The sequence below is a fragment of the Galeopterus variegatus genome, unplaced genomic scaffold (assembly GCF_000696425.1).
Source record: "Galeopterus variegatus unplaced genomic scaffold, G_variegatus-3.0.2 Scaffold5917, whole genome shotgun sequence".
NCBI lineage: Eukaryota > Metazoa > Chordata > Mammalia > Dermoptera > Cynocephalidae > Galeopterus > Galeopterus variegatus.
Window position 1 is genome coordinate 31,211 of NW_007732028.1, and position 23,962 is coordinate 55,172.

The 23,962-nt window shown below is 51.8% G+C and overlaps 2 protein-coding genes across 3 annotated transcripts in view; one reads left to right on the forward strand and one right to left on the reverse strand.

The window, feature by feature from the left end:
- Window positions 1–3,983: 3,983 nt before the first annotated feature.
- ZNF687 (zinc finger protein 687) lies at window positions 3,984–12,657 on the forward strand. Its single transcript, XM_008590184.1, has 9 exons — window positions 3,984–4,063; window positions 7,045–9,173; window positions 9,324–9,502; window positions 9,859–10,035; window positions 10,134–10,296; window positions 10,454–10,786; window positions 10,905–11,017; window positions 11,227–11,368; window positions 11,499–12,657. Exons 2-9 carry the CDS (start codon window positions 7,062–7,064, stop codon window positions 11,991–11,993), a joined length of 3,714 nt encoding a protein of 1,237 aa, XP_008588406.1. The 5' UTR covers window positions 3,984–4,063; window positions 7,045–7,061; the 3' UTR covers window positions 11,994–12,657.
- A 229-nt stretch (window positions 12,658–12,886) lies between these two features.
- Window positions 12,887–23,962, reverse strand: part of PI4KB (phosphatidylinositol 4-kinase, catalytic, beta) — a 27,974-nt gene continuing 16,898 nt past the window's right edge. For both annotated transcript variants that reach the window (XM_008590185.1, XM_008590186.1), the window contains 8 exons: window positions 23,102–23,329; window positions 21,045–21,154; window positions 20,168–20,272; window positions 19,801–19,924; window positions 18,666–18,931; window positions 15,515–15,647; window positions 15,106–15,226; window positions 12,887–13,791 (listed from right to left, as the gene is read on the reverse strand). In XM_008590185.1, the coding sequence (XP_008588407.1) occupies window positions 13,610–13,791; window positions 15,106–15,226; window positions 15,515–15,647; window positions 18,666–18,931; window positions 19,801–19,924; window positions 20,168–20,272; window positions 21,045–21,154; window positions 23,102–23,329 (1,269 nt within the window). In that variant the 3' untranslated portion in view covers window positions 12,887–13,609. The remainder of the gene's footprint in view (window positions 13,792–15,105; window positions 15,227–15,514; window positions 15,648–18,665; window positions 18,932–19,800; window positions 19,925–20,167; window positions 20,273–21,044; window positions 21,155–23,101; window positions 23,330–23,962) is intronic.

The window sequence follows — 23,962 nt, forward strand, 5'->3', positions numbered from 1 at the left end:
CTAGAAATAGTTCTTTCTGGGGCCGGCCCCTGGCTCACTCGGGAGAGTGTGGTGCTGACAACACCAAGGCCACGAGTTCGGATCCCATATAGGGATGGCCGGTTGGCTCACTTGGGTGAGCGTGGTGCTGACAACACCAAGTCAAGGGTTAAGATCCCCTTACCAGTCATCTTTTAGAAAAAAAAAAAAAAAAAGAAATAGTTCTTTCTGATTGCTCTTTCCTCTCCAGTTACCACCCTGTTTCTCTTTGTCCCCGCCAGTCACCAAATCTGAACTTATCATGATCACCAATGACCTCCATTTTGTTTTGATCCATTGGTCAATTCATCCTATTTGATATTTTAGAGGCATCTGACACACTCTCCTCCTCCTCCTCCTCCTTGAAACACTTCCTTTATTTGGTTTCAAGGTCACATCACTCTCCTGGTTCCCTCTTTCCTTTCTGCTATTCTTTTTCAGTCTCCTTTGCTGGTTATTCTCATCTCCCTGACCTTTAAACTTTAGAGTTCCCCATGGCTCAGTCCTTGGACTTTTTATCTTTTCTGTCTTCACACACTTTCTTGGTGATCTCCTCCATTCTGACCTGGGTTTTAAATACTATCTATAAGCTGATGACACCCAAATTTATATCTCCACTTGGACTGGTAATAACTCAACATGACTGAAAGTGAGCTACTGACCTAACCCCGAAACCTGCTCCCACCCTTTATCTCTCTGGAACACACTCCCACCTGAAGACCTTTCTTTTTTTTTGTCTTTTTTCGTGTCTGGCAACGGACCGCAACCCTCAGTGTCGCGCCCGTACCGGACCGGGACCGGCAACGGGATCGCAACCCTTGGTGCTGCGCCCGCTCCTCGCTCAGCCAGTGAGCGGGAACCGGTCTGTATGTGGGATCCGAACCCTCGGCGGCCACCTGAAGACCTTTGTACTTGTTCTTTTTTCCCAGAATGTTCTTGTCCCAGATAGCTGCATGTCTCACTCTCTCACCTCCTCTATTTAATTGCCACCTTCTCAGAAAGGCCTTCACTGTCGCCCTATCTAAAATTATAACACTCCCACACTTCCTGTCTTCCTTCCCTGCTTTATTAAAAATGTTTTTTGCTTTCATTTTTGAATTAATACACTTTATTTCTTAGAGCATTTTTCACTTTACAGAAAAATTGAGCGGCAGGTAGAGTTCCCATATATCTCCTTCCCCCATTTTCCCCTATTATTAACATATTGAATTAGTGTGGTACATTTGTTACAACTGATGAACCAGTATCAATACATTATTATTAACTAAAGCCCATGTTTTATATTAAGGTTCACTCTGTGTTGTACATTCTATGGCTTTTGACAAATATATAATGTCATGTATCCACTGTTATAGTATCATACAGAATAGTTCAAGTGCCCAAAGCCCCCTGTGCTCTATCTCTCCCTCTGTCCACCTGAACCCTTGGCAACCACTGATCTTTTTACTGTCTCCATAGTTTTGTCTTTTCTAGAATGTCATGAGGTTGGAATCATACAGAATGCAGCCTTTTTGGACTGGCTCCTTTCACTTACTAATATGCATTTAAGGTTCTGCCATGTCTTTTTATAGCTTAATAACCCTGCTTTATTTCTCTCCTTGGCAGTTTTCATTTGTAACATGCTTCTATATTTTACTTTTTATTATATTTATTGTTTGTCTTGTCCACAAGTATGTGTGTTTCATGACAGGGATTCTTGTCTGCTTTGTTCACTGCTGTTTCCTGTGCCTGTAATAGTGCTTGACTCGTAGATGATGCTCAAGTAATATTGGTTGAATTAAAATATTTCTTAAATGAATGAATAGTGCATTTAATTGCACTAACTTTTATCCAGAACAAACTTTTATTCAGAACCTTCTTGGCGAGGGAATCTGTGAAATATAGTGTTTAGCTTTCTGGACCCTTAGAATTTCAACTCCGCTGCCTTTGACTTTGGAAAAGTCACTTAACTTAACCTGTCTGTGCCTCAGTTTCCTCCTCAGTAAAATGGAGATAATAATATCCATTATTGTGGCAGGGATTAAATGAGTTAAAATATATATAAAGTTCTAATAATAGGTCTGCACATAGTAGTATATATGGGTCTCCATATAGAGAAGCCCAGAGGAGGAGGGGGAAATAGAATGTCGGTTGGTTACGTCCAGCATGGGACTCTCAATTAGTTGCTCAGAGAAGGAAGAGCGCTGGCTGTGAGCTGAAGCAACTGCAGACAGCCTGAGAAAGGAGGAGGAGGAGGTGGTGGTGGTGGAACAATTCCCATTTGCCAATCACATTTTTTAATTTTATTTTTTCCTTTTTCTTTTTTATTAGCATATTCATTATTACAAATCATACTTATTCTTTATGCCCCTTATCCAGTCTCTTTCCTTCCCCCCCCCTCCCCCCTCTAATAACCATAGATTTGTTCTCTCCATCTGATAGATTAACTGTTCCTCTGTTGGTTTGTTGCCTGGATGATCTGTCCAGTGCTGAGACAGGTGCGATCAAGTCCTGCCAATCACTTTACAAAACACTTATATTCTAAATTCTTTTAACCTTCACAAAGATAATCTTGTCAGGTGGATTTTATCCCCATTTTACCTATGAGAAAACAGGTTCAGGAAGGTTGAGCGACTTGCCCGATGCCACCATATGGGAAGTGGTGGCCCCGAGATTCCCATCCAGAAGCTTTGATTCACACTTCGATGCAGTTTTTATTACCCACGGAAACTCTCAGGGCGCGCCCGGGAGTCCTGGGTCCCGTGTCTTGGGACCCGCGCCGGCAGGGTAACACAACCACCTTCAGAACACCACGCCGCTGGCGAGTTGCAGCGTGCGCGGTAGGCTGCGGAGTAGTGCCGGGGGTTAGAGTGTGCGCGAGTAGCACCCCGGGATAGCAGATACATTCTGCAAGTGAGCGCTGACTAGAGAGCATCAAAGCAATTCATTTTCCGAGCACCTACTCCCTTGCCCCCGCCTCCAAGGGGCGGGGCAACAAAGCGCGGGAAAACTCGACCCCACCGCACCCCCACCCCGCGTTGGGGGCGGGGAAAAGGGAGTTCTTAAATGGGAAATACATGTGGGGTCCCTCCCTCCTGTGCTTAGGAAGCCTATCAGTATGCCGCTTTAAGATTCCTTTGGAGATGACCCAGGCCACGCCAGCACTCCTAACGTCACCTCTCCCCCACTTCCGGTCCGCAAGCCCGTCCCAGCCTTTAGGTCCCAGTTCTTTCCACACTCCAAATCCCATGCCCCGTCCAATCCCTCCAGAGGGAGGAGCTACGGGTGACGCATCGCCTAGGCGAGGACCTCATCCATCCAGACTATATGACAATTTAGACAGTGGGAAGACCGCCAGGAAATGGCCAACTGGGTGACGTAATGTTTGAGGTGGCGTCCCACTCTGTGACTTTTCTCAAGCTAAACCCCATCGTCGACACTGAGGTTTAGCTTGAGAAAACAGCGCAAACTAATCTACACATCCGGGCTCCACTCTTGACTAGATGAGGTGCTGCTCAAAGTGCCCACCACGTAGAAGCCAGAGCTCTTTAAATTTGCATAAGTGAGCAGCCGCAGCTTCAAGCTTGGAGCGGCCAATGGGGAGCGAGGGGGCGGAGACGCACCTGGGATAGTCATCCCTCCGCTAGGAAACCAAGGAATAGGGCTGGCTTCTCTCTAAGCGACAGAAGCGGAGGCCAATCGCTTTTGAGAAGCGCAAATGGGGGCAGGTGGACCCCGGCTCAGCCAATGGGAAGAGCTATGCTCAGAGGGCCTCGGCCCCTTGCCCAATGATGATAAGAAGACAGTGCGGGGCTAGTTCCGAACGGCAGTACTTAAGGCCAACCCTGTGCGGGTCTGGGAGGGGCGCAGGACTGAACGACGGGGGTACTGGCCAATGGCGAGTATGAAAGCGGGCAGCCCAGGCCCGGGGCGCAGAGGGAGCTGAGGGAGGGGGAGGCTGAACCGGAGGGAAGCAGGAAGTAGCGGCGGCCGCGGGGAGGGCGGCGGCGGCGGCTGGAGCAGGCTGGAGACCGCTGGGTCTCGGCCCGCACTAGGAACGGAACAAGTAAGCGTGCCGGGGGTAAATACCCGCCCTTGGCTCCGCCCCCTGGGGGGGGCGGGTAAATACCCCCGCCCCTCCCCCACTTGGTCAAGTACCCCTTTCCCCGCGCAGCCCCCTGGGGCGGCTTCCAGGAAGGCCCGCACGCCACCTCCATCCCTTGGGACGGGTGGGCGAAACTCTCAGCCTGTTGAAAGCACGGCCCCTAGTCGGGTAAACATGGAAGGAGGGTCAGGGACCCCAAGTCCTGGCGCCCCGAGCCGGAGAGGCGACCGAAGTGCGGCCCGGGGACAGGAGGCTGCAGGATGTCGCGACCTAAAATGGTGTCCGTGCCCGGGGGTGGGGGCGGGGGAACTGGGCCAGGACGGAGCAGAGCCTGCATCCCGACTGGGCGCGGGTCAGCGTCCCGGCCCGAGCAGGACTCAGGTTGGCGCTCCGGGCCCGCCGCGCGCCCTCCGATCACTCCTCCGTCTCGGGAATTCGCGCGGGGAGGAGGCTGCGCTGCGCAAGGAGGGGAGGGGTCGAGGTCCGAGGTGGGTCGGACCCCGGCTGGAGGGGTGAGAGTCACGCAGGGACCGCCTAGTCCCCTCTGTCCATGCGTCCCCCACCGTCCCGCACTCCTGTGTAGTCCTGGGCCCCGAGGTGCTGCGCGGCAGCTCCCTGAGGGCCTGGCCTGGCCGAGGCCCGGCCTTCGCTTCGCACGCCTGTGGGACCTTGAGAAGCGTCGCGCGCCTCAGTTTCCCCTCTAGCTTCTCGTATGTGCACCCCGCCCTCTCCCCGCGCCGGTTCTCGGCAGATGGCAGGGACTTAATTCCGCCCGCTGCCTAGCTTGGCCGCAACCTAATCGCCCCCAGCCGGCCGCCGGCCCCTCGCCCTGCTCTGCGCAGCAGGCCTTGGGCTCGGGCAGAGGGCAGTCGAGCCCCCACCCGACCCGGGCCTATTCACACTCTTCCTGTTCAGTCCCCTTTGGCTTTTGGGGAAGAACAGCAGGCAAAGGGGGCGGGGGAGACGCAGCCCTAGAGAAGGCGCAGCAGTTGCTGAAAGGCCTGGGCCGAGGGGTGGGGGAGCCTCCGTGGCCTTGAGCTCCGGGGCTTTGTCGGCTGTGCTCCGGTGGCTATCGGATGACCTCTAAGTCACTTGGACGCCAAAGCGGGAGGGAGGCGAGTTCGCAGGTCTTTTCTCGTAGTCCTCACTGGTTTGTGCTTCAGCAGCCCACTTTTTTGAGGGCCTGAGTGGAGGGAAGCTCAGGCCTCTCCTGGTTGGGAGGGAACCAGGCTGAGGAGGGACATAGCGATTCATCAGAGGCAAGGGGTGAAAGGCTTTGTTTAAACCCAGAGTGTAGAATTATGTAAGGGGGGTAAGGGGAGGCTTTCTTCCTCTAGTTGGTACCCTTCCCCCAACCCCTACCTTGGTCCCAGCAATGCCAGCTGCCACCTGCTGGGACTATCTCCAGTTACAGTCTGCAGGCTGGAAGGCGGTGAGAGAACTGGCCCTGGGAAATGGTTTGCATCCTGGGCAGGAAATGGTATGGATAGAGAGTTCTTCAGTTGCTTCCTCCTAGATACAGAAACACTTGTGGGGAGCAACTGGCAGTGGACAGACCTGGGTCCCCCACATACTGAGCTGGACTTGTTGCTTTAGTGCCCCATAAGACTTGTGGAATTTTTTTTTTTTTTTAACACTGGGCCAGGTTGGGCTTGGGTGAGACTCCCTGGGCTAGTGTAACCAAAGAAAAATTGAAAGGGTGATGAGTTTGAATTAGAGGATAGGATGAGGTGAGGGAGGCTGGCTTTTCCCCACTGTGACAGCTGTGCTGAATAAGATCGTACCCCAGAGTTTTAGCCCTGAGAGAGTAAGATGGGGAGGAGGGAGGAGGCACTCTGGGGAAGGTAGGTGAGTGAGCAGCAGGTGTTTGTGACAGGAGAGGCCTAGTCTGGGGCCCTTGTGACCAGGCTGCCGTCAGCCTTTTCTCCTCTGTTTCTCATCTCTTTGTCTCTTTCTGTGCCGGTGTCTTATTCTTTTCATCTTGGTCTCTTGGATGATTTCCCTGAGTTCATTTTTCCCTGCTGACCAAACTAGATCTCTGGGTACCAGTGATGTCCCCAAGTACCACAGACTTGACCTTACATGACCGCTGACTCTTGTCTCTGACTCCAGCCCTAGATTTCTAGTACTTATTCCTCCCTAGCTCCTCCTTGACCTGACATGTCTTTGTTTGGCCCAGCTGTAATAATAAATTGTCTTCTGGGTCTGACTCTCACGTTTACAATTTCATATCATGCTCAGAATAACCCTATGATATATGGATTACTCGTCCCCTCTTTCAAATTGCAAAAATAAGGCAGTGAAGTAACTTGCTTGTACAGCAAGACCATGATAAAGCTAAACTAGAATCATTTCTTAAGTCTTGGCTTAGGTCACTGCCCTTTTGTACACATGACCTTTCTGATCTGTGTGGATCCCAGAAGATCCATGAAGAATATGAATTGATCCCATGCTGAAATGAATGAGCCTTTAAACCTAGAGCATTGTGTACATCTTCCTCCTTAATTATAGTATTGATTAATTGATTCCTTGGTGGGCATAGGAGGGGACGATCTGGTTTCAGCCAAGATACTCACTTGTGTTTTTTTTTTTTTCCTGCGGCTGGCTGGTTTGGGGATCTGAACCCATGACCTTGGTGTTATAAGGCTGTGCTCTAACCAACTGATCTAACTGGCCAGCCGCATCTGTGTATTTCTGAGAAGTCTCTTTCCTTTGCTTTCTCTGGAGTTTGGTGCCTGCCCTGGTATGTGCATGCTAACTCTCTTCTGATTTTAGGGTTTGGCAAACCAACCACCTCTAGCAACTCTCGGATTCATGCGATGTTGGAGGTGAACCCAAGGTGGAATGCATATGGGTTCTAAGAGGGGATAGATAGGGAGACCCAGAGGGAGGGGGTCCAGGGTCTCTTTTTCAGATGTCTCAGTCTCTCCTGTTTTCATCAGGTCTAGAACCTGCCACTATGGGGGACATGAAGACACCTGATTTCGACGACCTCCTTGCTGCCTTTGACATCCCTGACATTGATGCAAATGAAGCCATCCATTCTGGGCCAGAAGAAAATGAGGGCCAAGGAGGCCCAGGGAAGTCAGAACCCAGTGTGGGAGGTGAATCTGTAGACACAGCAGCAGCAGCTGCTGGGGATGACCCTGAGGTTCCAGCCCAGGCCTCTGACCACGGCCTGCCGCCACCAGACATTTCTGCAGTCAGCGTCATTGTCAAGAACACTGTGTGTCCTGAGCAGTCTGAGACCCTGGCTGGGGGTTCAGGAGTGGAAGGGGCCCGGGCTGGGGGGATAACTAAGGAAGAGCCTGTGGGACCTTGTCTGATGCAAAATGGTTTTGGCGGCCCTGAGCCATCCCTCCCAGGAACTCCCCACTCTCCAGCTCCTCACAGTGGGGGTACCTGGAAAGAAAAAGCCATGGAAGGCAAAGCTCCCTTGGACCTCTTTGCTCATTTTGGGCCTGAGCCAGGAGAGCACCCAGATCCCCTGCCTCCCTCTGCACCCTCCCCTCCTCGGGAGGGGGCCATGACCCCACCTCCTTTTCCTTCTCCCTTTGAGCTGGCCCAGGAGAATGGCCCAGCCCTGCTGCCACCAGGTTCTTCCTCACCACTGGGGGCTTTGAAGCAGGGCAGCTGCAGCCCCCATCATCCCCAGGGCCAAGCCCGGCGAGGCCCAGGCTCTAGCCCTGAGGCCACGGGCATCCCTGCCAATGCCTCGCCTCCCCGGGTTGCTGGAGTACCCTTTTTCAAGCAGTCTCCAGGGCATCAGAGCCCTCTTGCCTCCCCCAAAGTGCCCGGCTGTCAGCCCCTGAAAGAAGAAGAAGATGATGGACCTGTGGACAAGTCTCCCCCGGGAAGTCCCCAGAGTCCCTCTAGTGGAGCTGAGGCTGCAGACGAGGACAGCAATGACTCTCCTGCCTCCTCCAGCTCCTCTAGACCCCTCAAGGTGCGGATCAAGACCATTAAAACATCCTGTGGAAATATCACAAGGACTGTAACCCGGGTCCCCTCAGACCCTGATCCCCCTGCACCCTTGGCTGAGGGGGCCTTCCTGGCAGAGGCTAGCCTCCTGAAGCTGTCCCCTGCAGCTCCAAGTCCTGATGGTCCAAAGGTGGTGAGCGTACAATTGGGTGATGGCACGAGGCTGAAGGGCACTGTGCTGCCTGTGGCCACCATCCAGAATGCCAGTACTGCTATGCTCATGGCAGCCAGTGTGGCCCGCAAAGCAGTGGTTCTGCCTGGGGGGACTGCCACCAGCCCCAAGACAATGGCTAAGAATGTGCTAGGCCTGGTGCCCCAAGCCCTGTCCAAGGCCGAGGGGCGGGCAGGACTGGGTTTGGGGGGACAGAAGGTGAATGGTGCCTCAGTGGTGATGGTACAGCCTTCAAAACTAGCCAGTGGGCCAGGTACAGGGGGTGGCACCGTGATCTCACGGACCCAGTCCAGCCTGGTGGAGGCCTTCAACAAGATACTCAACAGCAAGAACCTGCTGCCTGCGTATAGGCCAAACCTGAGTCCACCAGCAGAAGCTGGGCTGGCCTTGCCTCCAACGGGCTACCGCTGCCTCGAGTGTGGAGACGCCTTCTCATTGGAGAAGAGTCTGGCACGGCACTATGACCGCCGGAGCATGCGCATTGAGGTCACCTGCAACCACTGTGCCCGCCGCCTGGTCTTCTTCAACAAGTGTAGCCTGCTCCTGCATGCACGTGAGCACAAGGACAAGGGGCTCGTCATGCAGTGCTCACATTTGGTCATGAGGCCTGTAGCCCTTGACCAGATGGTGGGGCAGCCGGACATCACACCCCTGCTGCCTGTGGCTGTCCCACCTGCCCCTGGACCTCTGGTCTTGCCTGCCTTGGGCAAGAGTGAGGGAGCCATCACCTCCTCTGCCCTTACTACAGTTGCTGCTGAGGCCCCTGTGCTGCCACTCTCAACAGAGCCACCTGCTGCCCCTGCCACCTCTTACACATGCTTTCGCTGCCTGGAGTGCAAGGAGCAGTGTCGGGACAAGGCTGGCATGGCAGCCCACTTCCAGCAGCTTGGGCCCCCTGCCCCTGGAGCCACCAGCAATGTGAGTTGCCTTTCACAGCCCTTCGCTGGAGAAGGGACAGCCAGATGGTGTGGGGATAGGATCTAGGAAGGTGTTGGGGGCTTGGTTAGGAGGAGTAATGGGGGACAAACCATCCCTCACCAACTTAACCTTGTTTAACTCCCACGACAGGTGTGCCCAACCTGTCCCATGATGCTCCCCAATCGCTGCAGCTTCAGTGCCCACCAGCGCATGCATAAGAACCGACCCCCCCACGTCTGTCCTGAGTGTGGGGGCAACTTCCTGCAAGCCAATTTTCAGACCCATCTCCGGGAGGCCTGTCTGCATTTCTCTCGTCGTGTAGGATACAGGTGCTTCATACTGCTCCCCCAATAGTACTTTAGGGTCTGTCTTCTAGCACCAGCTTTTCAAGTGGCCTTTCAAGGAGATCTCCCATCTCTCCCACTGTTTCCCTTTGTTCTGTGATATTCCCGTCATTCCCTGTGGAGACAGGAAAGCAGGGCCACCTCTGGAGCTCCAGCTGTTCCTCAACAGGCCTCCCTTGGGGAACTGGGCTCCTGCAGCTCTCTCCTTTCTCCACCTTGCTCATGCTCCACCACTGATTTCCTTCTCAGGTCCATGCAGTCCCTGAGAATCAGTGTGGGGTGGGGACTGGGCATGGATATGCCCCCCACCTCGCCACAGTGCCTGCCACTTCCTTCCCAAGGTGTCCCAGCTGTTCAGTGGTGTTTGGAGGTGTGAATTCCATCAAGTCCCACATCCAGACGTCGCACTGCGAGGTTTTCCACAAGTGCCCCATCTGCCCCATGGCCTTCAAGTCTGCACCCAGCGCCCATGCGCACCTCTACAGCCAGCATCCTAGCTTCCACACGCAGCAGGCCAAGTGAGACCTGGGGAGGAGGGAGTGGGCTGGAGGTCAGGCTGGGGGTGGGGCTTCACCCATCCCTGCCTGATGTCTGCACCATCTGTCCACTGCCACAGGCTGATCTACAAGTGTGCCATGTGTGACACAGTCTTCACCCACAAGCCCCTCCTCTCCTCACACTTTGACCAGCACTTGCTGCCCCAGCGTGTCAGTGTTTTTAAGTGCCCGTCTTGTCCTCTGCTCTTTGCCCAAAAAAGGACCATGCTGGAACATCTCAAGGTACAGGCTCAAAGGGGTAAGGGGTGGGTGCTTAGCTGTATTGGCCTGGGGCTGAGGTCACATAACCCTCAGGAAGTAGGGGGCAGGGAGAAATGAGGGCTTTGGCAAAACCAGGCCCTGTCTCACAGCAGCCATCCCCCTTGTCTGTCTCTCACAGAACACCCATCAGTCTGGGCGCTTGGGGGAGGAGACTGCTGGGAAAGGGGCCAGGGGTGCCCTTCTGACTCCCAAGACCGAGCCTGAGGAGCTGGCTGTGTCTCGGGGAGGGGCAGCCCCTGCCACTGAGGAATCATCTTCATCTTCAGAAGAGGAGGAACTACCCAGCTCCCCTGAGCCCCCTCGTCCAACCAAACGGACCCGGAGGGAACTAGGGGGCAAAGGCATCAAGGGTGGGGGTGGGGGTCCTGGAGGCTGGACCTGTGGCCTTTGTCACTCCTGGTTCCCAGAGCGGGATGAATATGTGGCTCACATGAAGAAGGAGCATGGCAAGGTGAGTGAGCCCCTGAGGGAAGAGAGCCAGGCTGGAGGGCAGCATTGGGACTGGCCAGTGTGACAGTAGGGCTGGGGTCCTGGAGCCTGACTCTGAAATCTATGCCCTGCTCTCCTAGTCAGTGAAAAAGTTTCCCTGTCGCCTGTGTGAGCGGTCCTTCTGCTCTGCCCCCAGCCTGAGGCGCCACGTCAGGGTCAACCATGAGGGAATCAAGCGAGTTTACCCATGCAGGTAACCCCTCCCCCATCCCTTTTCTCTTTTTGTCTGGAGGTGACCCTGCCACCCCTTTACTCCAAAGTACTTTTCCACCTGCCTCTTGTCTAAGTGGACTGAAGGTTGAGGCCTCCCTCCACTCTGCTAGCCCCCCTCCTCTCAGAAGCCACAGACCTTGGCCTTTGGGCTGTGCCCCTGTGCCATTCTGCCTGCTCTCCCCCTTCCAGGTATTGCACAGAGGGAAAACGCACCTTCAGCAGCCGCCTGATCCTGGAGAAACACGTCCAGGTCCGGCATGGCTTGCAGCTTGGGGCTCAGTCCCCTGGTCGGGGCAGTACTCTGGCTCGGGGCTCCAGTGCCAGAACCCAGGTAGGCAGAACCCCAACCTGCTGTGTTAGGGCCATGGGTGTGGGAAACTGCAGGCCCCAGGAAACTAGGGTAGGGGTGTTCGGGACAGTAGGGGTGATGGTGAGGCCCAGTTTCTTCCACTCTTCTCCAGGGGCCAGGACGGAAACGCCGCCAGTCTTCTGACTCTTGCAGTGAGGAGCCTGACAGCACAACACCACCGGCCAAGTCCCCCAGGGCTGGACCTGGCTTGGGAGGCCATGGCCCCCTGCGCTACCGGAGCAGTGGCTCAGTGGAACAAAGCCTTGTGGTGGGGTTGAGGGTGGAGGGTGGAGCCCAGCAGTGCCTGGACTGTGGCTTGTGCTTTGCCTCCCCTGGCTCCTTGAGCCGGCACCGCTTCATCAGCCACAAGAAGAAACGGGGTGTGGGTAGAGCCAGTGCCCTGGGGCTGGGAAATGGGGAGGAAGAGGCCCCTCCTCCAAGATCTGACCCAGAGGGTGGAGATTCACCCTTACCTGCTCCTGGAGGCCCACTGACCTGTAAGGTCTGTGGCAAGAGCTGCGACAGTCCTCTCAACCTCAAGACCCATTTCCGCACCCATGGCATGGCCTTCATCAGGGCTCGGCAGGGAGGCAGTGGGGACAACTAGGCGACAGGCCTGGGACTAACCAGCCCTCCCTCTTCCCTGGGAGCCTGGGTTTCACTGCTGCTGCCTGGTCACTGGGAGTATCACCATTCACATTTTGTTCCAATTCCTCTCCCCCCAACCCCAAAGAAAAATCTTTTGAGGATTATAGTTATTTACACCCCCTCTTTGGGTTTGGCCCTTGGGTCCTCCATTCCTCCTTTCTGAGCCCAACACTAATTATGCTCCTGCTGCAGCCCCTCAGTGTGGGACTGGGGGTATGAGGATGGGACCGAACTTTCATATACCTGCTAGACAGGCACAGGGAATGACCTATGTATGTGTGTTGCAGGGTGGGGGTGGGGGGGTGTCTTGGATAACTCCTTTACAGTTCCTTTAGGCACAGACGGGAACTTTCCTCTGGGCTGGGCCCTGCCCTGCCCTAGCACTCCCCTACCCCCTGGCATTCAATCCCCCTACCCCTGCAGTGCCTTTCACTTGTTTTTTTTCCCCAAAAATTTCGGGGGGGGGGGGAGGGTTGGTAGGGATGAGTCCTGTCAAGAGGGGCCCAGGGAGAGAAGGGGACAGGCTCTCAGGAATCCTTTATTCTTGTAGTAATAATAATACTAACAGTGGGGAAAATAGGGAGAAGACCAGACCATTAAAACTGCTTGTGGTTTAATCTCCATTCAGGCTCTTTCTATGTGAGTTGGACAATGTGGTCTTGACAGAGGGGGTGTGAGTCAAAACTGGGATGCCCTTCTCAGGGAAGAGGTGGTACTGACCAGGACAGGCAGGGAAAAGCAATCTTCCTCCACCTCCTGTGTGGTGCCTTTTGTATCTTGGCCACTGAGGCATCTGTTAATCCTTCATCACCCATCCCCCCCCCCCAAAAAAAACCCCTCAGAAATGGCACAGATGGCTAACTAAGGACTTTATTTCAACAAAAATAAAAAATAAAAAATCGAGAGCTATTTCCCTGGGTGTGGGGAAGGAATCAGAGTAAGGAATTCTCCTTGGCTAGGCCAATACCCTCAATACTGGAGGGGTTGTGGTAATTCCCTTCCTTGCCCCTGTGACGGGGAGCCTCAGCCAGTACAGGACTCTACAGCAGAGCCCACCTATCAAGGGGAACTTAGGCTAGGGGGTCAGTCCCTGGGAGGGGTAGAGTTGGGCAGCAGCATGGCCAAAGGCCAACCACAGGATCAAGTCCTAAGTACCAAGAACGTACTCTTTCTCCCCTGCCTGGGACCCAGAACAGATTTAAGAGGATGGCCTGTGGAAAGAACCTCTCAAGACCCCCAGCCAGGAGAAGAAAAGCCCCCGTGTCCCTCACATTCATCACCTCTGTACTCTCGAGGACAGTGAGTCCTGGAGTCTGTCAGGTGGTAATACTGACACGGAGCTGGAGGCAGGGATGCCCCAGCGAGTCTGGACCCCATGGCTGGCTCTCCCACCACTCCCCCTCTCCAGCAAGTTCTTGTGGTTACCACATGATCCTTTCTGTTTCTTGCCTTCCATTTCCCTTGGGTGGAGGGTTGGGTAGGTGGGGTTTCCTGGTTTGGGATTTCTCAGACAAGGACCCTCCCAGGGAGAGCTCCCTGGGTCCCCCCATCACTCCTGGGCCTGAGAAGCGGGTGTCACATGATGCCGTTGGTGAGATACTGGAAGCCATCGTAGAGTTTGGTGGTGATGGACCGCATGCTGCCATCCACCATCTGCTCCACCAGCAGCTGCAGCTGCTCCTCAGTCATGCTCATGTGGAACCTCTCTTTGAGGTTGCGAATGGTGCTGGAACCATGGAAGCAAGGAAGCTGAGAACCTGGGAGAAGCAGTGGGGGTTGAGGGTCATGGAAGGATAGGAAAAAGTAACAGCTACAGCAAATACAGAGCCAGGGGTATCTGAAGTCCCCCTTCCCTCCCCACCTCAGAGAGATCCCTGATAGTGTGGATGCATTTCTGCTGGGGCAGAGAAACGGAACTAGCAGGAGGCCCTGTCTGGAGCCCATCTTCATCCCACTCTCTAAAGGCTCTCTGTAGGTGAGGGCATGTGGGCAGAGGAGGGGAGAGGGCCAGAACCACATCTCCCCCAGTAAGGGCTGAGGGAGTAGACCCAGAGGGAAGGCTGGGAAGAGGCTCTTGGGACTGGGCCCTGCGTTGGGCACTTATCTGGTTGCAGGCCTTTGCCTATGCTACGTCTGACACTCACAGATGATCTGGGCCACCGTCATCACGGGGCCAGACGGGGATGCTCCTGAGCAACAGCGACAACCTGTGGGGTACGGGCAGGGATGGGGAGGAGGAGGAGACTGGCCACTCAGACTTGCTGTATACCTGGAGCCTTGAGAAGGGGGATAAGGACAAGGACCTAGAGGAGCTGGGAGAGGAAAGGATCCTGGGCAAAAGACTGTAGATTACAAAGGAATGAGGAAACAGCATAGTGGAGGAAGATGAGAGACAGAATAAATCCTTTTTATTTTTTTTAATAAGATGACCAGTAAGTGGATCTTAACCCTTGACTTGGTGTTGTCAGCACCACGCTCACCCAGTGAGCCAACCGGCCATCCCTATATAGGATCCGAACCTGTGGCCTTGGTGTTATCAGCACCGCACTCTCCCAAGTAAGCCACGGGCCGGCCCCAGAGTAAATACTTCTCAGCTCAGAGCAGGAGGGGCAAGTAGTGGGAAAGGGAAGGGTGGTCTGAGATGGGGTGGCTGAGGACACAACCAGAGATCAAAGTGGCACAGGGAAGAAAGTGATGATGGGAATCACCTAAGCTGGCAAAGAGAAGAGGAGGAGGAAGGAGGAGACTGAGAAACTCAGAGTTGGACAAGGGATAAAGGGGTTAGAAGGGACCATGAGGCTGGAAATGAGACTCTTCTCTCTCTCTGAGGATGCCAGGAGGTAGTTTCTGCTGCCCCTCACCCCTCAACCCCCAGACCAGCTCTGCTGGGGTCAGGAGGAATGTCCTCATGGAGAAATAGCACTGGATCAGAAGTGGGATTCCTCTGGGAACCCCCCTCCCCACCACCACCAACCCAAGTCTTGAGGTAGAATCAACTTTCTGGAAGTCCTATGCTCCAGGGCCCCAACCTAAGTGGATACTATGGGCACCTGGCCTCTCCCCAGCCCCACCTTGCTGCATGATCTCCACGATCTGCACCACCTTGTCCATGTGTTTCCGAGCAGCAATCAGTCCTTGCAGCATCAGCATCTTGTAGTAGTTGAACATGTCACCATCCAGGCCACCCATCACCTGGGAAGGGAGAAGAAAGATGTGTATATACTCAGGGACTTAGAGTGGGAATGGTTCCTGTCCCAACAGGCCTATCAGAACTCCTTCCTCTCTTGGGGCAATCATGAAAAACACCATTATTTCCCCACTCCCTTATCAGGTAGGAAGCTCCCACGATATCCTGCCTCACCCTGACTTACTGCCATTTCTGTTCTATTCATCCCTAATTTGGAGGGAATCATCAGCTCCCCCTCCCATGACAGAGAAAGAATACAGTGACCCTGGAGGCACTTCTCCTTCCTGACTCACATCCACAAACTCTGTGGTCAGCTTAAAGGCTGACGTCTCAAAGCCCAGGTTTCGGGGTGAGCTGGACAGGATGAAGCCAAAGTCGATGTGGATGATGTGGCCATCTGCGTCCAAAAGGATGTTCCCATTGTGTCTGAGGAGGGGGAGTAGAGGAGAGGAAGAGGTAGTAGTAAGTCTGACTGAGGCCAGTAGCTCAAGCTGCAACACACTGGCCATATGACACCAGGCAGGGAGGTCCCCTGCCATGTTTCCTGCTGCCTGTAACTCTGGGTCCAATCTCCTAGGACTGAAAGGTAGCAGTGGAAAGAAAGGAAGTCAGAAAAGAAAATTGCTAACAAAGGCTGTGGGGACTGAAATTGCTATTATTAACAATTTAATAAAAAAAGATTATCCTGATTTCCCAGAAATTGCACTTCTAGCACCCAAACTGATCCCAATCTAGAAGCAAGGAAAGGCTTCTGAGACTCCAACCAGCTGTCATAGATGCCAAGCACTTTGCTCAGTGGGAGGTCTCCATTCAGAACCTGTTTACCTGGGTTTTATTTGTAATTCCTATAAGCTCACTGCAGATCAGAAGCCCCAACAGAAGGGAGCAACAATCAGAGGCAAGCAGGCTGAGTGGAGTTTAAGTGTAAAATAGTGTGGGGGCTGGAAGGGGTAAGTTTTAAATCATTTATGTAAAAAATCTCAGGAGGCAGGTACTACAGGCCAACTGCAGGAGAAGAGGAGTTAAAGGGAGATAAATCCCAGGTCTTTGTTTTTCCCACATGAATGGCCAGTAGAAGGAGGAACAATTAACATGCTAAGCATGTGGGGGCCTGGCCTATTCAGCATAACCGACCGCTGCAGTGTCAACAGAGGCTTTGTCAGGCTAAGAGCCCACAGTCTGAGGGCTACCTTCTCTAAGGGTTGGTCTGACTGGCACAAAGAGGAGGGGCAAAGAGAGAACCCGAATGTCAGTCCCACCTGAGTCCTTCCCCCTCTGGGAAAGCATTAAAGATACAGCAACATAGGCACAATCTTGAGAGCCAAAAGGGTGCTAAGAGATGTCCTAGTCCAACCTCTTATTTTCCAGGTGAGGAAACATAGGCCCTGAGAGGGGATGTGACTTACTTTCCCAAGGTCCCAAGGCTAGAGAGGGGTAGTTTTTCTTAACTACTGGAGTTAGCTCCAGCTGGAAAGCTGTTTGGGACTCACTTTGAAGCAGTGTAAGAGATCTTAAAACCTGCTTCCAGTTTGGGGCCCCATTCACTGTTGCCACTTCTTTTCAGTGGCTGATTCCATTTATGGCTTGACTACATCAATTCTTTTTTTAGGTATTATGAACAGCTTATCAGCTGCCTGCCCACCCCCTCACCCCCCACCTCTTTAAAGGATGGACTCTCATCTTCCAAACATTGTTTCCTAAAGGAAAGCCCTGAGGCTTGACTAGCGCCAGCTTCCCTGCCACCCATTTACTGAGTCCTAGGGGTGAGCTCTAAGTTCTCTGGGCCCTGTGTTGGAAATCCTGATGCTTCAATGACAGTCTAATGCTTGCAACTAAATTCCTTATACATAATTACATTCCCCTACAGCCCTCAAATATAGAGCCTATGCTGGGTTCATTTGTAGGGCTGGCCAGGTGGAACAAGCATAGGTTCTAAAAGCTATCTGACTCTTACTTCCCTCATGAAGAAACACTTCTCTGAAGCTGCTCCATTAGCTAGAAATAAATGGGCCACCATGTCAGTGGGAATCCTGGCAGCAAAGACCACTGCATTTCTGCCTTCCCAGGACAGCTGCCCTATAGCCAGAGAGGTGCAACTCACACAGACCCTGAGTCACTGACTGGAAACACTCTTAGAAGGCAGGGCCTAGGTATGTAATTATCTTTGTACAATGTGTGGTTCACCTATATGTGCAGTTAGGTCTCATAAAGTTTATGTGATACTGAAAGAAATGGCAGCTCTGGGCAAAACAACAGATACTTAAAAGTTGTGGAACTCCTATGTTGGAATGAGGAAGTTAGGAGAATTCACAGCTGGGAGTTTCAACTTTATCTCCATGTCTCTTGTATCCACCTCCTTTCTGCTCTCAGTCACTACCAGTGCTACTCTGTACCAGGTCCATTATCTCTCACTTTGTTGCTAAAGCCTCAGTTACATTCACCCTCACCCACAGTGCCATAGGGCATTTACTAAACATAGACTGGGTCATGTCATTCCTCTGCCTGAAAAGTAGAACTCCTTAGCCTCACAGTGAAGGCCCTTCTAATTTGGCCTCAACTTACTTACTTAGATTTCACTGCCTACTACTCCCCTGCCATGCAGTGCAGCCCAAGTTTTTTTTTTTTTAATTGAAACATAGTTGATTGTACATATCTGTGGGGTGCAGAGTTAAATATCAATAACTGTGTGCAATATGTAATGATCAAATCAGGATAATTAGTATATTCATCATTAAACAATGTAATCGTTTTTCATAGCCCTTTACCAAATTCCTCCCTTATACCCCCCGTCCCCCTTTCCCACCTCTGGTAACCTCAGTTTTGTTCTCTCTGTTCAACGTATTGACTGTTGTATCTTTTTTCTTATTTAAGTTTATTGTTTATTTTTTAGCTTCCTACTTATAAATGAGGACATGCAGTATTTCTCTTTCTGTGCCTGGCTTATTTCACTTAACATAATTTTCTCCAAGTTCATCCATGTTGCTATGAATGGCAGGATTTCACTCTTTTTTATGGCAGAGTAGTATTCCATTGTGAAAATATACTACGTTTTCCTTATCCTGTCATCTGATGATGGATATTTAGGTTGGTTACAACTCTTGGCAGCCCAAGCTTGAATCACAGTGAATTATTTCCTCTTCCTGGAATGTTCTTCCTCCACAGCTTTCTTTATCCTCATTCTCCCTTATCCTTTAAGACCTTGCTCACTCAAACCCTTGTTCTTCCCATAAATCCTTCATTGCTTTGCCCTTTTACCCTAGCACTTATCAGTCTGCCTCCTTGGCTAAATGTCGTGTAAACACACCTGTCTCTACTTAAAATATGTTGTTTATTTTATCTTTACATCTTGGCACTGGAAGGTGGTGACAAGTAATTAAGAACTACACATGAAGGAACAGAGGAAACCCTGGAGAAAGGTTAGGATGAGGGGCAGAAGTCACCTACCTGTCTTTGACTTGCAGTAGGTAGCAGACCAAGCAGTAGCCAGCACAACTTTGCACAAAATTGCGCTGGGCACTGAGGAATGCCTCAGTGGTGTAACTGCCATGCTCCTGTAGGAAGTAATCGAGCAAGGAGAGCTGTGATTGTTTCTTCACCTGGTGGATGGACACAGCATTCACCACTGGTTCGATCATACCACTGTCGGCCGAAATCACAAGAATCTTGTATGGCTTGATCCAAAGGGGCACTCGCTCCTGTTCCCAAATGGACTGTTGAGGAGACATGGAGGTATTGGGACTCTCACCTTTCTCCAGACTATAGCAGGATGATAAAATTCCCCTCTTTCCCCAACACCTCTTCTTGGTAGCCTCGGAGTCTATCTAGGCCATCAAGTGAATAAGGCTCACTGATCCTACTGAGGACCAGGGAGTTTTGAAAGAAAGTCCAGGTCCTCACAGAGACATGAAACTACACTCAAGAGGTATGTGGGAAAAGGTATCATATAGGTAGAAAGCCCAAGAAAGGCAAGAACAGGAAACCTCACTGTCACCTCACGAGCAGGGAGAATAGGAGCTATTAATATAAGTTCAAAGAATAATAAAAAAATAAAAGGACTTAGGTCCAGAGAAAGCTTCTCTAGAAAATTCAAATATTTATATAAAGAACTAGATTGAGGAGGCTGGCTGGTTAGCTCAATCGATTGAATGTGGTGCTGATAACACCAAGGTCTAGGGTTTGGATCCCCATACTGGCCAGCCGCCAAAAAAAAACAAAGAAAGAACTGGATTAAACACGTTAAGTTTCTTGCAGGCAACTAACCCAGGAGGCTCAGGAAATCAATATCTCAGCACACTGTAACCCACCTGCCACAGATCATTTGGGAAGTTGTGATTTAAAGGACAAACCCTTGGCATTCAGTGGTGCAGTTCACAAAAGGGCCAAAAGAGGCCGCTGTGGAGCTGTTCCTGTGGTTGTGCTTCCCAGGGGAAAGAAGCCACCAGCTTTAGTTTAATCTACTTCCAGTTTAGACTTGGGCAGGAAATTGGTCCTCGGCAGAACTCTCTGCAGAACAACCTGTGTGGTCACCTCAGGTTGGCTGGAATGGGGCTGAGATCCCCTTTTCCTTCCCTTCTCTTACCTGCAGTTGCTTCAACACCTGGAAGGCCAGCAGCTCCTGCCGAAGGTCATCCCCACACTTGACAATGACTGACAAGAGCCGCCAATTGGGGAGATGACCATAGGGGGAGCCCTCTCTAATCCGCCTGTAAATAGAGAAGTTAAGGGTGTCAAAGGGTGATGCCAGGGTGAGGACAGAGACATCGTTTCTACCAAATATACAAATCAAACACCCCACAAGGCAAGGACTCAGACTGCCTGGGAGTCTGACAGATTTTTGTGGAGGCTGATGGACAATAAAGATGATGATGCAGTGAGCACCTGCAATTGCCTCTCAGCTTTTGAGAGGGGTGCAGAGGAACCCCCTCCCCGCAGTTTACCCAACTCACCGTACTTTCTCCTGCCAGGGCTCTTTGAGAGCAACTGCAGAAGGGTCTTCTGGGTCTCGTTTGAAGGCTGTGGGGGTGTGAGCCAGCTGTTCTGAAAGGCGCCGTCTAGCAGGAAGAAAATACATTTGCTTGTATGAGTTACCTCAGAGCCTCACACCCCTGTCTATACCAGCATTTCCTGCACTGTTTCCTGGATTCTGGGCACAGAAAGACAGAAACCCAGGCTGAAAAAGACTCATGGAAAGAAACATAACCACTGACACCTTTTTGCTAACCTGGTAGTTTGTAATCATGTTAAAAGGCAGATTACTAGGACTTCCCCATTGCCCTACCAAGATTGATTCAGAATGGGGGTAACTCCAGAATCTGCATTTTTATAAGGTCTCCTCCCTCTCCCTTAATTCTGACACATCTCTTTGAAACTCCACTTTGAGAACACTGCTTGAATTCCTTCCTCTGGTGTTTTCATCCCTTTGGAGTCCTTTTTTTTAAAAAAAAGATGACCGGTAAGGGGATCTCAACCCTTGACTTGGTGTTGTCAGCACCACGCTCAGCCAGTGAGCGAACCGGCCATCCCTATATAGGATCCGAACCCGTGGCCTTGGTGTTATCAGCACCACACTCTACCGAGTGAGCCACGGGCTGGCCCTTGGAGTCCTTTTAAAACTTAATTTCCTTCTGTAGTAGACCAAGGAATTGCTCAACCTACACCTTCACTGACTCAAGTTGGTGGCCTCAGGTCAAGGATAGAATAAGGAGAGAAAGGGGAAAAGAGCAGGTTGACAACTGATGATTAACACAGAAAGGAAAGGGACAAACAGATAGGCAGTTCCTGAAAGAGGGATGAAAAACAAGGGGCAATGTGATCTGGACATACCGGATGTCCCCTGCTGCAATGAACACTGGCTCCTTGCTCTCTTGGCTGGTGATGCTGTCCACAGAGAACTGGGAGATGTTGTCACAGCTGTTGGTGTGCACTTCAGGGAGCTGGGGAGAGAAGAAGGGGAGTGCTGGTCAGAAGTGCTAAGCACATGTCTCCCTTCTCTCACCTCCTGCTTGCTTGCTATGGCCATGGCATGTTCATCCCTCCCTTCCAAACTCTGCTCAAAAAAGCCTTGCCTGGTTACACACCATTCTGACCACTTGGACCTCAAATAGATCCTATAGCAGTGTTTCTCAAAGAGTGAACTACCTGCATCAGGATTACCTGGCATGCTTGCTAAAACACAGATTCCCAGGCCCCACCATCAATCTGAATTAGAACTACTGGGAATGGAATCTCAAAGTCTGAATTTTTATCAAGTTCTCCAGAAGATTCCCAGTGCACTAAAGTTTACAAACCGCTGCCATGACCATCACAGAAACCTGAACTTCTGGTTCATACTGAAAGCCCCCCAAGGGAAAGGATCTGTTCTCTCAGGTCCAGACCCTCTCCAGACTAGATTCCTCTGACCATTTCTTCAATCTAAGTCCTTCAACCCTATCTCTTCATCTCTAACTGTAGAATAGTCTACCAGATGCCAAAGCCCATACCAAATCCCATCTCTCTTTCCTTTGTGCCAGAGAATTTCTCCTCAACTCGTTTTGCCATCTAGTGCACACTGACTTGTATATCTTAATTATTTTTTCTTAAATGTCTGTGTCTGATCTCCCCAATTGGACTGTAAGCTCAAAGACAGAGATTCTGGGCCGGCCCAGTGGCACACTGCTACAGTGCGCCGCTTGGGAGCGCAGCAGCGCTCCCGCCGAGGGTTCGGATCCCACATACAGACCGGCCGCTCACTGGCTGAGCGAGGTGTGGGGGCAACACCGAGGGTTGCGATCCCGTAATGGCCCTACATAAAATCCTGCTCTGGCTCCCTACTAACTCCAGAATAAAGTTCAAGTTTCTTCCACTGCTTACAGGACCCTTCCTACAATCTGGCCCTGCCAAACTCTCCAGCCTTGTTTTTCATCACTTCTCACCCCACACCCATACATCACAGCCATACAAAATTTCTTTCAGTACCTATAATGGGCCAAGCTCCCTCTTGTCTTCCAGTCTTTGTACAAGATATTCTTTGTCCAGCTAATTCCTACACATGCTTTAGGACTCAGTTGAGAGATTCTTCCTCCAGGAAATCTTTTGTGACTCCCACCCCAAGTCTGAAGTAAGCGCTGCCCCCACCCTTGGGTGCTCCCATAACACCCCATCCTTTCCACCACAGCCTGGATTACACATCTACCTGCTTACTGGTCCTGTTCTCTCTCCTATTAGGTCATAAACTCTTTGCAGGCAAGGGCCAAGTCTTGTTCACTACCACATAACACTCAGGTCCGGCACATGGGCCCTCAATAAATATTCTTTGAATGAATGAATGTATGACCTCATTCTGTGCTATCCTAAGACAACTTCATATGGCAGGTGTTCAATAAATATTTTCATTAAATTTCCTTCACACCCCTGGTTCTCGAAGTTCCTCCCTACATTTAACCCGAGTTCCTTCTGCAGGAAAACAAGCTCGATCTGAATCTCTTCCAGCCTAGAGCTGTTCAGAGCTCTTCCCTCTCATACCCCTCTATCTATACCACTCATTTGGGAATGAACCTCACCCTGCCTCAGGGTATGTTCTCGTTTCAAAGATATTGAAAGCTTCAAGGGGCCGGCCCAGTGGCGCACTGAAGAGTGCGCTGCTTGGGAGCGTGGCGGCACTCCTGCCAAGGGTTCGGATCCCATGTGGAGACCGGTTCCCGCTCACTGGCTGAGCGCAGTGCGGGCGCAACACCGAGGGTTGCGATCCCGTTGCCGGTCCCAGGTACGGGCACGACACTGAGGGTTGCGATCCCGTTACCGGTCAGTAAAAAAGAGACAAAAAGGAAAAAAAAAAAAAGATATTGAAAGCTTCTGGAGAACAGGTGCTGTGTCCCAGTATTACCTCCTTGGAGTTTCCTCACCTCCACTTGCAGCTCGCCTATGTCATCCACTGACCAAGCCTCGTCATCGTTGTCATAGTTGGGCACAGTGCTGAAGCTGCCAGCCCGCTGCTCATGAGTGATACCACATTCGGGAAGATTCTCTACAGACCGTGTGCTCCGGATTCGGTTCTCAGGGATCCGGGCAGGGACACTGGTGGTGTCGAAGTTTTCACATTCAAGGACTTCCACATAGATCAGGTAGGGAGCCTGAGGGGGAAAGTGAGAACAGTATTTGCAACTTACTTCCACCAGTATCCCCCAAATATCAACCCTGTTAACACAGTTCTTCCTGCTGTCCACTCCTAGCTCCAACCCTCATCCATCAGTCCCCTGAAACTATGAACATCATATTTAGGGCAGGAACTTGTCCCATGATACTTTAGAATTTGGGAGAGAGAGTACATAAGTCTTCAAAACGTTTCAGCTGAGCTTCAAAATGTAAGATGATACACTTGGTCAAAACCACTCCAGAGGGGCCGGCCCGGTGGCGCACTGGATAGTGCACTGCTTGGGAAGTGCGGCGGCGCTCCCGCCCGAGGGTTCGGATCCCACATACAGACCGGTTCCCGCTCGCTGGCTGAGCGAGGCGCGGGAGCAACACCGAGGCTTGCAATCCCGTTGCCGGTCCCCGGTCCGGTACGGGGGCAACACTGAGGGTTGCGATCCGTTGCCGGACACGGAAAAAAGACAAAAAAAAAAAAAAAAAAAACCACCCCAAACTATTATTTAAAGCCTGTAAGAGAGGCCCAGAAGCCTCTGTGGGCTTATCCTAAAGAGACACCGCCCAGGGAGCTGCTGTGGATAAAAAAACTAGGACAAAGGTGGGCACGATCCCAAGGA

What these genes read in the sequence shown, in the direction of transcription:
- ZNF687 (XM_008590184.1), top strand. Translation starts at nt 7,062, where the DNA reads ATGGGGGACATGAAGACACCTGATTTCGACGACCTCCTTGCTGCCTTT. An exon ending in TCTCGTCGTGTAGGATACAG is followed by an intron (nt 9,503 to 9,858) that starts GTGCTTCATACT and finishes TTCCTTCCCAAG; the next exon opens with GTGTCCCAGCTGTTCAGTGG. An exon ending in GCTCCAGTGCCAGAACCCAG is followed by an intron (nt 11,369 to 11,498) that starts GTAGGCAGAACC and finishes ACTCTTCTCCAG; the next exon opens with GGGCCAGGACGGAAACGCCG.